At 43.1% G+C, this 17,300-nt stretch overlaps 1 protein-coding gene across 1 annotated transcript in view; it reads left to right on the forward strand.

Moving 5' to 3' along the window:
• The window catches only part of cacna2d3a (calcium channel, voltage-dependent, alpha 2/delta subunit 3a), a 118,518-nt gene that overhangs the window by 66,695 nt on the left and 34,523 nt on the right, over positions 1 to 17,300 (forward strand). The window contains exons 11-21 of the mRNA XM_030056214.1: positions 1,723 to 1,801; positions 6,026 to 6,159; positions 7,504 to 7,521; positions 11,909 to 11,980; positions 12,886 to 12,966; positions 13,683 to 13,757; positions 14,811 to 14,894; positions 15,138 to 15,209; positions 16,010 to 16,071; positions 16,233 to 16,300; positions 17,029 to 17,074. Coding sequence (XP_029912074.1) covers positions 1,723 to 1,801; positions 6,026 to 6,159; positions 7,504 to 7,521; positions 11,909 to 11,980; positions 12,886 to 12,966; positions 13,683 to 13,757; positions 14,811 to 14,894; positions 15,138 to 15,209; positions 16,010 to 16,071; positions 16,233 to 16,300; positions 17,029 to 17,074 — 791 coding nt within the window. The remainder of the gene's footprint in view (positions 1 to 1,722; positions 1,802 to 6,025; positions 6,160 to 7,503; positions 7,522 to 11,908; positions 11,981 to 12,885; positions 12,967 to 13,682; positions 13,758 to 14,810; positions 14,895 to 15,137; positions 15,210 to 16,009; positions 16,072 to 16,232; positions 16,301 to 17,028; positions 17,075 to 17,300) is intronic.

Here is a 17,300-nt window from a genome sequence, read left to right on the forward strand (position 1 = left end):
TGCATTTCTAAAAACTATAAATTAATTTTTTTGTGACATTAAAATATAGAGCCCTGGAGAACCTACGTACACTCTTGGGTATCTGAGTTAACATTCACACATGGGAGCTGAATAAATAACTGGAGTTAAGTGCTGAGTAAATAATTTATCAGTGCAAACATGTGTATTTGTCTGTTTGTGTCTGAATGAATGTGTGTGCCTTTGTATGTGTGAATCAGACTGGTACACCCGCGACTATCTTACAGTACATGTGTTTACACTCTCATTCAGGGTGTGCTTGTGTCTGTGTGTGTGTATGTATTGATTTCTACATGTATGAGCATGTGTTTTTTTGCAAGCATTTTCATTTGCTCCGTATAGAGCACTTGTGCAGTGGGGCAGGTTGAAGATTGCATGCTAAGGCTAGAGCCAGTACATCGTCTTGTGTCCGTCGTATTTAACTCAACTGTAAAGCTCTGCCATTTTTCGTAGCCTCCCTGCTGCGCTTCAGACCCCTGCCTGGGCCTCCAGCGGAGGAGAACACATTATCACAGATGCAGAAAAAACAGTGAATCACCTCCAGACCCATTGCCCCGCATGGAGCAGTTATGAGCATATCTGTGTGCCTGTTGTGCGGCACCGGTGCTGTCATTCAGATGGCTGAGGTTTGTGAGAATAGAGGATGATTATAGTCTAGATAATGAGGGCTGCTTTAAAAATGACAATCTGGCAGCTGTAATTATCCACAGTGAAACCCATTACAATGGACAATAAACAATATCTATACTAGAAAATTCAGAGCCTGGCCTTGCCTAGTATGTCTGTAGTTAATATCTTTGTCAATTAAGTTTATAAGGAGTTCATATGATGAACTGCAGCAACAACGGTATAAGTAGAATTTGAAACTGGAACATTAGTCAGAAAAAAAATGACACTTTCACTTTGTAATTTTCAGCTCCTTCTGTTGAGTGCAGTCATCCAAAATCAGAAAATGAAACATACACACATCAATGCGTGCAGGTATACACGTGCTGTACACACACACACACGTACACACACACACACACACACATACACACAAACATGCTGTCAGGGTGAGGGGAGGCAGTGAAAAATGCAGGCAAGGGAGCTATGGCAGCTGTGCCCCCAGAGGCTTGCATCTGGTCCAGTCTGGCAACCTGCTCTTCACACACACACACACACACACACACACACACACACACACGCACACACACAAACATATATACACACACACCTGCCAACCACACCTGCCTCCAAAGCCAACTGAACTCTGCTGGGCAAAAACTGGGTTTAGCAGCAGAGAGTTTAGAGCACTTTCGAATTGAGCACATGAAGCATGAGCATAACAAGTCGATTCTTCCACTCTAATTTTTTTTTTTTTCCCATCTTATCATCTCTGTTCATTCTGATTACAAATTCTCGGCCCACCTTATCTTATTTACAGCACTATCTGTTCATCCATGATTGCTTTATTTCTCAAGTTGATAAAAATGATTTGAGTTATGTAAAACTTAAATAATGTTCTAATAGAGGAATTTAAAATTCCCATGAGTCAATAATCAACTCTATTAAAAAGGGGGAAAGGCCCTGCTAATCACTGGCACATAAAGAATGAGTCTTCTGCCTGGCTTTGACAGTGTTATCTGCTGTACGTTGGCATCCTGGGTGCTATCAGAATGCGATTAAAATGACTGTCGGCAGCTATCTCCTTTCTCTCCGCAGGTCCGCATATTCCCGTACCTGATTGGTCGCGAGTCAGCCTTCGCAGATAATCTCAAATGGATGGCGTGTGCTAACAAAGGTGGGATCTTACAGCCTACATCTAGACTGCTGTACTTTTGGTCTGTAATCTGTTTTTGGAGGATAAAGTTGATGCATCTTGTTGTCAGCAGGGCCAAAGTGAAGTGACATTTGGTAGCTCAGGATTTGTTTGGGGTATTTTGGTTTACTTTTTCTGGTAAGATCCACAGTTTGTGGCCTCATGCTGATATTATTTGAGGGTGTCACTGTCTGTCATTTGCATTTGTGTCTGCTTATGTGCACATGTGGATACATATGGATAAGTGCATCTCTGCCCATGAGTGTTATCATGTCTGTTTGACAGCAAGCAGCTGGTTCCAGTTGCACAGACCAGATTTGTCGCATTAGATCTTACCCTGAGCCTAAAGTCCAAAATATCTTTGTGATACACCACTTTCCAGCTGCTTTGTGTGTGGCCATGGTTGTCTCAGTGCATAGAGCACTTTCCTTCAGGTTCTATATTTAGCTGGGAGGCGGGTGACAGAGACGGTCTGGCTCCATTTCCTTAGGCTGCCTAAGATAAGACAGGCAAGCCTTGGGTCACACAGGGTGCGTGTGAATATGTGTGTGTTTGCGTGTATGTGTTTGTGTATGTGTGGATAAAAGGACAAGGGCATCCACAATTTCTCTTGGGAGTGATATCAGAGAGCCTTATCCAGTCAGTTTGAGGGTGTCAGTGCTAATGATGAGGCCCCGGTGTGTGTATGTGTGTGTGTGTGTGTGTGTGTGTGTGTGTGTGTGTGTGTGTGTGTGTGTCTGTGTGCATGTGTGTGTGTGTGTGTGTGTGTGTGTGTCAGGTGATGATGCAGGCTTGAATTGACACTCTCTCCAGCCAGCAGGACTTGTGCAAAGCAGTGTCTCAATCTTCTTTCCGCTCTCTGGGCACATACATCTCAATCACAAACCACAGCAACAAATCCAGTTTTATTGTTTTACTGAAGAATCCGTTTTGTATAAACAGTTTTGCAGGCTAAAAAAAAATGTCACTGAAGGCTGTGATCTCATTTTCCTAAAAAGCTTATCACCATCTTTCCCGGTAGCCTTTTGAATGGAGCCAAGAGAATCATAACTCGAAGATGCTGTTTGGCAAGCTGATGAAATCCTTGGTGATAAAAATAAATATCACTCAAAACAAAGTGCCTTCAGATTTTTTTTTTCTTTATGTCTCCCTCCTGACCAGAGCATACTGCAGCTCTCCTATCCTGTATGTATCACAGGTGTACCATGTCATTGAGAGTAGGCAAGCATCCATTTCTCTCTCCCCAGCCCAACTGGCTGGCTTCGGTGGCTTCGCTCGAAGGACGCCCTCACCCTTCGATAGGGAGCAGTCATTCTTCACTCAACACTGTGATAAACGATGCAGTTACACCGAGCCAGTCCCGCCTTGTGTATCTGAGTGTTTTGTGCCTGTGTGTGTGTGTGTGTGTGTGTGTGTGTGTGTGTGTTGTCATTTCACTGTCTGCTGGAATAATAGCTGGATCTGACTGGCTGTGAAGATGAGACAAAAGGCATCAGTCAAGGTTCACTCGCAGGTCACGTTTGGAGTGCATTCTTGGTGCTATAGTGAATGCAATAATCATTTAGTTTTAAAACACCTAGTATTCCTGTATGCAAGATAACAGGAAGCATGCAAATGACTAGCCACGCTGAATTCTGAATTCATTTCCACGCCGTTTCCTTTTTTTTTTTTATCTCTCTTCACTGATTGAAATGTTGCCTTGTTTTTATTCTCTTTTTATGTTTGATCTGTAATATCTTCCTCAGGAAGGAAGACCTTACAGATCAAAATGTTGCCTTGAAAAATAAAAAAAGAATACAGTTATTTATCGGGGGGTTAACAGTGTGTGGACGTCACTCCTTTGTAATTTGCTTTGAACATTTGTTGTCTTGCACCTGAATAATTTGCTTGTAGGTGCACATATTTGGTCCCTCCACTTCAGCAGTCTGTTACTGCTGATGTAATACGAGTGCTGAAGCTACGCAAACAGCAGCAACTGTACTGTAATGCATATCACTAGCTTGTTAGTGTGTCATGATTTTTGCCATTTTTGTAAGAAACTTCTCTTTGTAAAAGGCACTTTGGCATACACTTTCAAGAGTAGCCATTGTTGTTTGTTTTCAGTTCAGAGCGCTGTCACTTCTTGGTGCCTGTAGTTTGTCAAAGGACGCCGATTGGTTTGGCTATTTGGTGGTTTCCAGGGCATGCGCAGATGGTTTACAAAGTGAAATTACAAGTGATCTTGGGAGAACAGCTGGCTGTGCAAGGTTAACAAATGGAGACAAGATTGTTGCCTTTTCAGTTCATATGTTTTTTTTGTTTGTTTGTTTGTTTGTTTTTTTTGCTGTTGTCACAAATGTGGAAGCAGATTATTGGTGATAGATTGTATCCTCAGTTAATTTTGATGATACATGGCTCTGGCTGTAGATTAGAGTGTGTTGTGTCTAGACTCATCTGGCTCTGCTTCTCTTCTCTCTATGTGGAGTAAAGGTCGTTGTTGGAGAAGATGACCCCAAAATCTATTTCCTCCAGCTATGATTTTCTCCTTGACTGCTCCACAGTGATGGAGGCAGTTTGCTGTTTTTACGGATGGGTGGAAATGTGGTGGTCGCTCTCTTTTCCCTTTTCTCTGTGTCACTTCCCGTCTCTCTCTCTTTTGCTCTCTGTCTTTCTGTTGTCCTTATTCCCTCTCTTCCTTTTTGCTTCTCTGTCCCCTGCTGAGATAACAATATATCCCTTCTCGCACATTAGCATCATAATGACGGTATTACCGTCATAGGAAATGGCATCACATTTGGTTTAAATGGGATACTTTTCCCATTACATTTACGTATCACTTACCCATTCAGGCTGACTTGCTCTCACTTGTACATCACCGCAGGAAATTCTTCTGCTATTATACTCTTACATGTATCCAGGTTCCTATCTGCTTCATCAAGCCAGTGGCAGCTGCCTAGTACCCAGCGTATTGTATCCCAGATGTAATTTCTCTGCTTTGGTGCCAAGGTAAGTAAAATGGACGCGATGGCTCGGAACAGATTTGCTTGTTCTGTGGCCATTCCGATATTGGATTTGACACGCTTTGCAATGTGAATCTGCTCTAGAGATAGGATTGCGTCATCCTGGGAGCAATTCACACCCTGGAATGTCTGTTTGGGGTCAGCTGTGTGGCATGAGGCCCATTTCCATTGAACAGCAAGAACCAAGAACTATAGCTCAAATGGGAGTGACCAGGCACTGGCGCTAGCTCTGATTGAAGTCATGGTTTGTGTTTCAAGGTAAACAGTAACTGCTGTAGTGATGACAGAAAGAGGTGACTGACGTTTTTAAAATGTTAAAACCTTTATCTTTTTCTCAACACTGGTCGGGATCACGCTCATAGTCCAGTGCCCTCGAAGCAGTATTTCCTTCTTGTTTCTTTTCATTCCCTGAGGCTGCCATCGAATCTCATCCTCTGACCAAATGACACAGAGAGCTTGGACATCATCATGTATCTCTCCATTTGGCATCTTCAAAGACAGCTAACAACATAATGACTCCACTTCAACATGCATTTAAATATTGTGGCTTCTGGCTCTCACCATCAGTTGCTTCAGTGACACACAAGTGTGCAGCCAACCAACGATATAATCGAAATCCTAGGACTACTGGTGTTGAGCCCCTGACTGGAATTGAATCCATGGATGATTTTTTTCAGTCGCGAAAAAGTGCATAAAGATTTGGTACCAATGCAGTGGAAAGAGATGCATAGTGAGTAAGGGGATGGAACCCGTTCAAGCGCTCAGCTGCAATAAATCTCCATCTTAACAAGTCATTTAGTCTCATAATCAGTCTGTTGTTTTTGAAGTGAAAAAAAATCTGCCTAATCTGTGATTAGGTAATCCCACTTGTTTTCAGTTTCCACCTCTACTTGTTGCAATTTAATTTGTTTCAGAATATTATAAGTATAGGTTAAACCAAGGCATGACAAAGCAGATCAGCCCACAAATAGAAAAAGATCCTTGAAATCGAGAATATTCTAGAAGAATATATTTAAAGAAAAACAGAAAAAAAAAAATAGGACTGAATTTGAGAACAAATTGACCACTTGTTGGAGATTTTTTGCAGTTATGAAGGATCCTTGATCAAAACACTGAATCCCCTGAATGTAATCTAATCTATGAATTTTCCTGTTTTCTCTTTCTCCGTCTCTGTCTGTGTCTCTTTAACTTTCTCTCTGACCTCCAGGCTACTTTACTCAGATCTCCACTTTAGCAGATGTGCAAGAGAATGTTATGGAGTATCTTCATGTGCTGAGTCGTCCCAAGGTGATTGACCAGGAGCACGACACGGTGTGGACTGAGGCCTACATCGATAGCACCGTGAGTGGACAACGCTCTCCCATCTCTCACATGGTACTGGGCTCCAGTTCCCTCAGTCCTTGCTGCCCACACTCCTTGACGGTTGTGTATCGTTTCACATTAACTGTGTAATGGATTGTTATGCTTTTTTGTCACACCTTTTGATTGTGCTCTTGACTGAGCAAACATGGTTAATCACAAAGGTACATAATAATATGCTTTGTTCAAGCTTAAGATCAAAGATGCGCATTTACATTTTTAGCGTAGATGAATTGTGCCAAATGAGGATATTAGTGACAAACAACAAACAGAGGGCGAACAATGTGTTGTTTTGTGATTCCATGTCTCAGAGTGTGAATGAATGTGTGAAAGTGTGTGTGTTGGGGACAGATGGAACCATTAAGTGAATGAGCCTCGTGTGTGTGTTTGGGACCTCTGTAGCGTGGGTGTTGAACATACTGGGGCACATTGTGGAGTTAGTCTTTGATTTCTTCCAACCTGGTAGAGCCAGCCTCCCTCTGTGCGTCTAACCACACACACACACACACACACACACACACACACACACACACACGCACACGCACACATACATACATACATACATATACATTGTTTGTAATGACAGTGAATAATGGTACACCATCTCATTTATCCCTATAATATTTGCAAACAAACCCAAATAATCACACAAATAGCCACCATACATGCTTTACAACTCTCTGGTGCAGACATCATCATCCCTGGAACACCCTCGGGACAACCCGAAACCTATAGAATCCTCATTTGCACACATGCACAATGCCCCCTTTTTCTGAAGATATTGTGTTTGGTCATAGAGAGTGAACAGCAGTCATTTGTCCTCTGCTGTTTCTGAATAAATTAAGAAAGAGGGAGCTGAGAAAGTGGAAGGAGACAAAGGCAAGTTTCCTCAAGCAGAACTGCCTTCAGGCTATCCACATGACATGAAAATGGACCCTTTCTCTCTGTGATCCTCTTCATATCCCTCATGTTCTCTCTTTTTCCTATCCGTCTCTGCTTATTTCTCTCCTGTTCTCTATTCTCATTATCCTCATCCATTTATCACAATCGTAGTACATGCACTCTACACTGACCCAACAGCTTAAGTGTTGTTTTTTTGCACTGTGACCCTCATAGCCATAAAGTTCTCCCCTTGACACAATCATTGTCTTTTAGCGGCAGCCAAAGTCAGTGCCAGTGGATTCAACACACCCACTGATACTTGGCACTCCATTTGGGGGAAACAGTACTAAAAGGTTTTTTGACACTTGTCCACAAACTTACTGACCCTTTCTCTCCTCCTGTCCTCCTCCTTTTCTGCTCCTCTGTTTAATCTGATCTCTTTAGCTCCCTCAAGCCCAAAAGGTAAAACTCTGGCTCAAGGTCGCCACCGTATTGTGCTGTGTTCACGTGTTTGAGGCCTGGTGTGTGTCCATGTGCATTTCAACTCATGTTTTAACCCCAGATCTCTGCAAGATGAAGACATAATTGACAAACTAACAACCATAGCCGTGAGCCATGGCATTTCTGTGTTGTGTGTCAGTGTTGTGTGTTGCTAGCTTGATTCAGTTGCCTACCTTACTGTTATGGCTTGACTCGACCCCCAGATTCAAGCCCTGAATTGTGTCGGCCATCAGTTGAGTTTATTGCTCACTTTTGCACATTTGATCAAAAACATACACACGCTCACGCTTGTGCACACACTCACACTTGGTCATTCATTGTTGCTGATGCTGTGTTGGTCTTGCTTTTCCAGTATCTCCCAATACTGGTAGTGTAATGATGTGTAATGACATGTGAGGTTGTATTGGTCCATTTGCCTCTGTGATATTTTTGGTGTGAAAACAAGATTGTCTGTGTTGTTTGTTTTGCCAGAATTCGCCACAATAAACTCTTTTCTCGTCTTCTGGGTGAAAATCCAATAGCATGTAATGACTGCTGCAATGATCCGTTCTGATGCCTTTTCGTCATTTTTAGTGTTTTATTAATCATGTGAGCTGGGATAAGGGCTTGCGCTAAGCAGCTCTATAATCATAACAATGATGGCGGTGGAACGGAAGAGCACTCTGCCCCACCATCAACATGAGCAGAGCAGATAGCATTCCCATTAGACAGCTGGCAGGCCATATGTCTGACATAGCACTGCTAGGATTATGGACCTGAACTGATACACATTGAAGCCGATTTGCGGAAAACAGAAATAGATACCACATTGTCAGATATGGTAATGTAATTAGCAGGGGATATGCACTGTTTCTTTGCACCCAATCAACCCAAGACAACTCTGGCCTTGGTCTCAGTGTACATTTATACACAACAGACAGACACAGACAGATACACACACAGCAAGGGGATAATAGCACAGCCTGATAAGAAGTTAGTACAACTCCAGGGATCAGCTCGGTGTAAGGAAAGCGATGAGCATCTGGGATTTGTGTTGCAGGGCTGATGTGTATCAGTTTGTCAGATATAAGGTTGATATGCTGTTATTCCTCTGGGTCCCCTGTCTCCTTCGGACTCCTCCTTTCCTGCCCATTACTCTGTTCTCCTCTCTGTTCCTCACAGTCCAAGCAATTTCTTTCCTTTCCTTTCCTCTTCTGTTTTATTTTGCGGTCTTCTTTTCACCTTTTTCCTGTACCTGTGTCTATTTTCCTCTCCCATTCCCCTCCTCCTCCTCCTCCTCCTCCTCCTCCTGCCCTGCACCTATCCTTCGTCTCGCCAGCTTCATCCATCATTCCCTGGCTCATTTGGCTTTGTTTCCCACTCTGTTGGATGAACTGACACTGGAGCTCAGGGATGATGGGAGGGAGTGGAGTGAGAGGAAATGTGTGTGTGTGTGTGTGTGTGTGTGTGGGTAGATCAGGGGATACTTGAGGAGCAGATGGGGGGGTGATGCAAGGGAGACAGTGTGAGATTTGAAGAAAAAAGATCAGTGAAACTTTGGTAGTAAAGGAGAGGCTGTAAAGGAGAGGCTGACAGATTTCGCAGGAGGAGTGAAGTTCAGGGAACAAGTTTGGTCGTAGGAATAGACTGATATATCATCAGACTATCAGTATCAGACTTGGCTAATTGGCTAATTGTGAAATTGTCACTTGTGTGACCATTGTAAAATTAACAACAGAGCAAAACTACTATGGTCTTATGATGAAAAGCACTAATTATCTTAATGCAGGCCCGTCTGAGAAGGTTTACCTAAATTGCAGTTGCATTGCGAATCCTATAAAAACTCATTTTGGCATAGATAGCAAGATAGCAGATATTGGTTTTGGCCTCAGTTAAACATTACTCCATCCCTATTTGGTAGATTGTAGGATGGAGAGCGAGAGACAGAGATGGGAGTGCTGGCTGCACTTGATTACCTTTTGATGAAGTAGCATGCTATTCAAAATGACTGTCACAACAGATTAATATAAATTCCAACGTTGTACAGTGGAAATGGGAATACCAGTCGGGATTATTGAAAGCTTCTACTGTAAAGATAATCCTTGAACACCAGAACTGTGTGCTGTGTGCTGGGCCTGTGCCAGCTCTGCTTCTTCTGGGGTATATTTTTACTTTTCCCGCAGGAGCCCATAGGGGGACTTTGGCTCCAGCACTCCCGGCCAAATCATCATTAAGCTCAGTCGCCAAGGGAACAAGGGTCGCCACGGCCACCAGCGCACCATTCGTCACAGCAACCCAGATTACGAGGTGTCCTTTGAGACATCAAACAGAGGGCAGGGGTGTGTGTGTGTGTGCAGTCCCTCGTATCTGAGCCCTCTGAGACGTGTACTGTAAGAGTTTCTGTGCGTTCTCTGTGTGTGTGTGTGTGTGTGTGTGTGTCAGTCAGAGGGGAGTGTATGTATCAGAGCCCAGTGAGGATCTTTTTCATTTCTCTGACGCACAGATGAGCAAAAAACTTACACACCTCATTTGCTCTGACTGACACTAATAGAGCCAAGGCGGAAATGATGCTGCAGATTTGGGCCAAAATGGATCTCGTTATGACCTTGGATTAGAGGTTGTAGTTTATGTATTAAAAATGAAACTCCAGAGTCTTTGCTGTGCTATTCTATATTCAAGCAGGCCTGTTATTGTAGTTCAGCACACGCCCTCGAGGAGTTTGGCAGTGGTCATGCTGGAGGACATTCATTTCGAGTTCAGGGAAGCACCTCTTTCCTCTGCTGGGTTAGGGTGATGGAGTACAAGTTTAAACTCTTCTCCTGCTCTGGGTGGGGCAAGTCAAGATCCTCTGTAGTTCTGAGGTCAGTTTTGTTTACATCTGATACAGAAAACTGGCTGCTTTGGTCCAAGCAGCTCTTGTAATTACCTCTTAATTATGCTGTTTCCTAGAGCATTTGGCTAACCCTGATTTCCACCAAATGTACACAAACCACATACATAGCAACTTGTGCAATCAGTACACATTTGTTGTGACTTCATGTGGACACGTGATAAAGGTCTCTCCATACATTTACACAGTGATGATATATGATCCAATTGGCCCGAAGCTTGAAAATAGACTCTGTATTTTTAGACAAGGCTCTGCTCTTTTCTCCTGTCCTTTAATCGATCCCATTCTCCAGCAGCAAGGCTGTCCATTGTTACAGCGCCTGTACTTAGGTTTGCTTTTTTTCTCCCTTTGATGTCCAATACTGCGTCCTGGATTGCTATTACCAGCTGTCTAAGCTCAGGTCACCCATTCCTCTGTCTGCCACGTCCAAGGGAGGCGGAATGGATGCTGGCAGTTTTCTGTCATTACCTGTTATTACTGCTGGTGGAGGGAGGCGAGGGCTGGAGAAGGGGAGGAGCACAGGAGGCATGTGATGCTCAGGTCTAGAGGATTGGTTAAAGGACATAATTCACACTAGCATTCAGTCTGCATTAATGTATAAGAATTCAGTATTTTAGCCAGCCTAACTGTGTTTTAGTACTGCAGGAGAAGCACTGATTACAGCACGTCAGTGTGGTACTCATTAGTAGACAAAGAATTAAGTTGTGCGCCTACTCATGAAAATTAACACTATTACGGATTTGTCTGGGATTCATTTTTCATTCATGCACCAACTGTCTGTGGTGACTTGACTACAGTCTGGGTGAGCAGAGTGACATTTAGACAGTGTTGACATATCTGAGTGGACAAGAGCAGAACATCTTTGTGAACAGCTTTACACCAAGTAGGCAGCCTTCCTCTCATCTACCCTCAACAGTATGAAGCTTTCATCTCTAATGGATATCATCTAAAGATACAGACAGCCGCCGGAAAGATAAATATCATAATTATTCTGGCAGTCTTTCGGGATGGAAGATACCCATCCTAAACTAGAAGCACTGCCTTTGGATAAGCTTATTCCACCAGAGATCAAAGGCAGGCTGTGATTGAACACATTTAAAGGCAGATAATGAATATGAATAAAACATGCTGAGGAAGTTTTGTAGGTCCCCAAAGAAGATAGTAGGCCTAGGTTTGCTCCAGAATCCTGATCAGGTTAACTAGCTGAGGAAGGCTGTTGTGTAGTCTTGAGATAATCACTCTAGTTTAGATGTTATTATATAATGTGCATGGTGCCATGTAATGTTGCTGAACAGTTATTTTTTTCTGTTGTAACTTTATCAATACTATGTTTCACCTTGAGTCTCACTCTCCTCTCTCTCTGTATCTCTGTCTCTCTCTATCTCTCTCTATCTCTCTTCTCCCTCCTTCCCTCTCCCTGCCTTTTTTTCTGTGTCTCTCTCTATTTGGCTATCTTTCCCTGTCGCTCTCATCACTCAGTTGGAAGATGGTCAGGGTCCAGTTCTGATGACAACAGTGGCAATGCCGGTGTTCAGTACTAAGAATGAGACTGTGAGTGCAGACATTCTCACACAATGCTGAATTTTTCCCCAATTTTTTTCCCCCAGCAAGCTTGCAGTGCAATTACAAAACTGCCGCATATCTCAGAGGGAATTAGGTTATTTCATAATAAGTCCACGCCTTAAATAGTGGTTACATATGGTTGTACTCAATAGTAATAATTCTATTTTTTTAGTCTGTAAATTAGAATTACTTTCTGTTTAACTTCATAAGATACATGTATCAGCATCAATAATCAAATGTATTATGTTTAGGGATGTCCCAATCGACTTTGTTTGTTCTGATCCCAGTCATGCAATATTTAGCCTCTGCCAATACTGTGTCTTGATCTGATCAGATTAATGCACTGAAGTGCATAGGAAGGCTAAGCTTATGAAGATTACAGTCTCCTTCGTACATTTTTTTTTTTATTGAACATTATTATAAATACAAATAAGTTACTTCAAAGATTATGTTTACATTATGGACTTTCACTGTGTTGTACAAGGCAAACATTGCAAACATTTCACATAGCTGTTTAGGCTGCTTTCAATTTGCTAAGTGAATAAATTCCACATAGCCAACATTTGAACAGCACACATCCCTTCTCCATAATGTTGTTTGCTGCAGCAAGTAGTGGGAAATTATGTCTTGTGGCTCTAAATCTTACAGTGGGTGACATAAATCAGGCAAAAGGAGGAAATTTTATTAATAGGCATTTGATGGGAATTTTGTGGCCAGTCCTGATCACTGAAAAATTGCTTGATCAGGCCTGATAGTCTTTGGCTTGGGACATCCCTAATTACACTATAAATCATGATTTTTAGTCACAGTAAATTAGGTAACCTTACCTACGTCTGTCGGGTAACCTTAACAACCCTCCTCCTGACAAATATGTTGAATGTGTGTGTTTCCAGAGGAACCGTGGCATCCTGCTGGGGGTGGTTGGGACTGATGTTCCTGTCTCTGAGCTGCTCAAGACCATCCCCAAATACAAGGTATCACTCAAACCATCACACACATCACACCAGCAATTTTATACAATATGATACCCAAACAATATAACACCACTCTCAGCATCACACAGTGTATTATCACAACTTATTCTGGTTATCATTAAATATTCATTTGCCTCTCTATACACCTGGAGGCTCAATCAGTTAAAAGCTAAAGCAAATGAAAGGATTTAAAATACTGTCTTAACTCATGTCTGCTCACGTGTCAGTCCAATTCGATAGTACAGTAATTGAATGCCAAACCCAGTAGCAGATAAATCACAGGTTTTGTCAAAGTTTTCCGAGGGATTATTTGCAGCTCCTGTCTGAAGGCCAATAATGACAGGAAAATTATACACTATGTATACTAATGCATTCTGATAGAGACCAGTGCCATATTCCTTATGCTGATTTCTGTCTCTACTGGCAGATCTCAGGCTTGGTTGGGTGTCAGGATTTGACATTTGAAAGTGTGTTATTTGTACAGATGTGGATGAAAGATGCCACTGTCTTGTTTTGTGCAATTTCAGTGAGTTTCACTGGAAAGACTCTGGCAGCAAAAATTACAAAGAGCTTTGATTAGCCTCAGATGCGTATTTGTCATGCATTCATTTTCTGTGTGTATATGCGTGTCTGTGCCTGTGTGTATGTGTGTGTGTGTGTGTATCTGTGCCTGTGTGTGTGTGTGTCTGTGTGTGTTTGTACATGTTGTCACACAGCTGGGCATCCACGGCTATGCCTTTGCCATCACCAACAACGGCTACATTCTCACCCACCCAGATCTGCGGCCACTTGTGAGTATTACTTCCAATGCCATTCAATTGCTGTGTAACAAGTTAGAGTACAAACCTTATTATCATAACAATTCTGTTCAGGCGTAGTTCAGATGTATTAATTTATTTTCAATGGGCGAATAAGGAATACTAACTTCTGAGTTCATGTTAAGTCAATTACTGATTTTGCCGTCACATTGAGATGCAGATTGACACAGAAAATCGGTGTGTCGTTGTGTGAGTGTGCTACGTGCTACGCTGCACTATGCTGTGTGTGTGTGTGTGTGTGTGTGTGTGTGGATGCGTGTGTTGGCTGCGTGGTGGTATGTAGATGAGGAGACCGTGTTCCAGGCCTCCACTGTGCTGTGAATAGACAGAGATACAGCTCCTGAATGGCTGTGATTAACTCTATTGTATTCACTCACTCCTCTCACAAGAGCATGGGGGGTGGGGGGTGGTTGGGAGGGTGGAGGAGACCAAGGGACCTGCTTAACGTGAGAACAGGAGGAAGGGAGGGGGCACAAAATGGAGGGACACAACATCGGATGAAAATGGAGAGATACAGATGGATGAGAAGAGGACATACAGGCGAGCAGGAGAACAGACAGAGAGAGAGACAGACAGACAGATGGTTTAATAGCGGCCTAATTAAAGACGGTAATGAACAGTGTTTAACAACTAATGAGGGGTGGGAGGCTGTCCTCACCGACAGAATGGAGGGGGGGAAAACACACACCCACATATATACACAGTGATACAGTGCACACATAAACGATCTGTGCTCTGTGGCCCGTGACATGCATATTTAATGTCCATATCAAACGGGGCCTGTGGGCTGGCCAGCTTGCCAGGCAGGCAAGGTTAGGAGAGAAGAGCAGGATGATTATGCTCATTTAACCTCTGTGACATTAAAGGCCAAAGCACCTTTGACCTTAGCTGTGATAGATCTGTGGAGCATCACACACTCGCATGCACTTGTTTTTAGCAAGGCCAAATAACAGGATATTACTCATTTTTTTGCCATATCTATGCGTCTGTGTGTGAATGTGCGTATATTTCTTGGCGTGGATCCAGTACGGGGATGGAAAGAAGCGAAGGAAGCCTAACTACAGCAGTGTGGATCTCTCCGAGGTGGAATGGGAGGATAAAGATGACACGGTGAGGGACTCTGCTAAATCTCAACTACGTATTGTGTTACCATCCTCTTATAAATATAATAATCTGATATATGAGATTTGGACCCAGATTTGCTAAAACTATTAGTGGGTGCTAAAAGGTTTTACTGTTCCCGTATTAAGATTAGGTGCAAGACAATCTGCTTGACCATTCCGGGTGTTATGTCATTGATTTTGCACACACTAAAGATTTTGTACACTCGTCGTTTATTCTGTGTTTTGCCAGTTGAGGAATGCCATGGTGAACAGGAAGACAGGGATCTTCTCCATGGAGGTGAAGAAGACAGTTGACAAAGGGGTGAGGAAAGGAATGCAAAATGCAGAGACGCTCATGCACACATACACAAACTTTTTACTGTTTGGCCTAATGGGGATGCCAAAGCAAACACTCAGCAGGGGGGGAATCCACTCTGCCAGGGGGCTCATTCACCCCTCTAACCCGCCTCACTTTCCCTGCGGAGCTTTTACAGTTGGCATGGTGATGCACGGGATTGACTTGGGGATTTTGTTTCTGACTCCGTGTGCTCTGAATGCATGAGTGTGTGTGTGTGTGTGTGTGTGTGTGTACGTCTCTTATCTCCACCAAGCACATGTTGCTGAATGTGGGAGAGACAGCAGTCCAATGATTCTCTTTTACTACTACTCAGTGAGAGAGGGGGGCATTCAGGTGTGTGTGTGTGTGTGTGTGTGTGTGTGTGTGTGTGTGTGTGTGTGTGTGTGTGTGTGAACATGCACGCGCACATTTGTGTCTGTTCATTTTGCCTTTTCACATCTCAGTGAGGAGCATTCTGCATTTGTAATTATTAAGCATCCAATATGTAAATACTTACCAGCGCACACTCTCATGAATTTACACACACATGCACGCAGACATACACTCATAATCCCTTTCCAAATCCTCATATTGCAAGAGCGACCATCCATCTGTAGTGTCACAGGTGTCTGAACAGATTGCCAATCACACGAGTGTTGACACTGCTCCACTAGATGGAGCCAGATAGCAGGGAATCCAGTATCTACCTATTGTTCACCACGGATGCAGTGCAGTTATTAGAATGCAATTTAGTTAATTACATACATGTGTGTCTTGTGTTTCAGAAACGTGTGCTGGTGTTGCATAACGATTACTATTATACAGACATCAAGGGGACTCCTTTCAGGTAGGATGAAGGAATTTCACTAAGTATTTTATTGCTTGACTGATGTGTGAGCAGTCAGCAGTATTAGTATTAGCATGGCTAAAGCACTAGTATTGACAGTTTCCCCTGTAGTACAAAGAACTGCTTAAGTGTCTGTCTGAGAGAAGATTTGTTTATTGTAGTCTAGGGGTGGCTCTTTCCAGAGGCCACGGCAAGTTCTTCTTTAGAGGGAACGTCACGGTGGAGGAAGGTAGGAATTCCCCCTTCTTTCTTCCCTCGCTCGGCTTTAATCACTTTCACTCATTTGCTCTGTGTCTGGTTTGTCTGTTATGGCTTCTCTCTCTCTCTCTCTCTCTCTCTCTCTCTCTCTCTCTCTCTCTCTCTCTCTCTCTCTCTCTCTCTCTGCTGCAGCACTTAAGCTGATGTCTAACTATGCATGATTTATCTTTCCATCCCCCCCTTTCTATTCTTTTTCTTCCTTTTTCTGGTATTGTGTTGATAGTCAATGATGGAAGCCGCAGTTGGGCAGGAAGCTAAATATTTCTTTAGTGGCTTCTTAGGTGTGTTGTGCTTGTCCATGTCTTGATATCGTGCCTGTGTGTGTGTGTGTGTGTGTGTGTGTGTGTGTGTGTGTGTGTGTGTGTGTGCGTGTCTATTTCTTCATGTCCAACCTCATGCATATTAATATTCATGTGGCGATGTGTGTGTGCGTGTGTGTGTGTGTTTCTCTAAACATGTCCATCATGCAGAGCCCTCTGAGCATGACTTGGCCCTTCCTCTCATCAGAACTGTCACAACCATTCAAAACACACATTTTTCACCTCTGGCATGTGTGTGTGTGAGTGGGTGTGCACGTGTGTGTGTGTGTGTGTGTGTGTGCGTGCGAGGTTTGGGTGCATACCCCTATTATTACATCCAGTTCACATCCAGTGCTTTCACTTACGCAGTTGAAGATATAAAGTACTTATTTTGTTATAGGCCTTCATGACTTGGAGCATCCTGATGTAGCACTGGCAGACGAATGGTAAGAGAATATTGACCCTGCTTTGCGCGTCTGTTCTGACAATATCCTGCTGGTTACTCAATATATGTGACATTTTGAATGGACTACCCCTTAATTATACCCTCTAATCATAAAATCATAGCACTGTGAAATTTCACTTCAGCACCGGCAGCGATACAACAGCTCTGGGATCTGCAGGGCTTTGACTTGATGGTCTGTGTCACTTGATGACTTGTGGTGACCAGGA

The sequence above is a fragment of the Myripristis murdjan genome, chromosome 7 (assembly GCF_902150065.1).
Source record: "Myripristis murdjan chromosome 7, fMyrMur1.1, whole genome shotgun sequence".
Classification (NCBI taxonomy): Eukaryota; Metazoa; Chordata; class Actinopteri; order Holocentriformes; family Holocentridae; genus Myripristis; species Myripristis murdjan.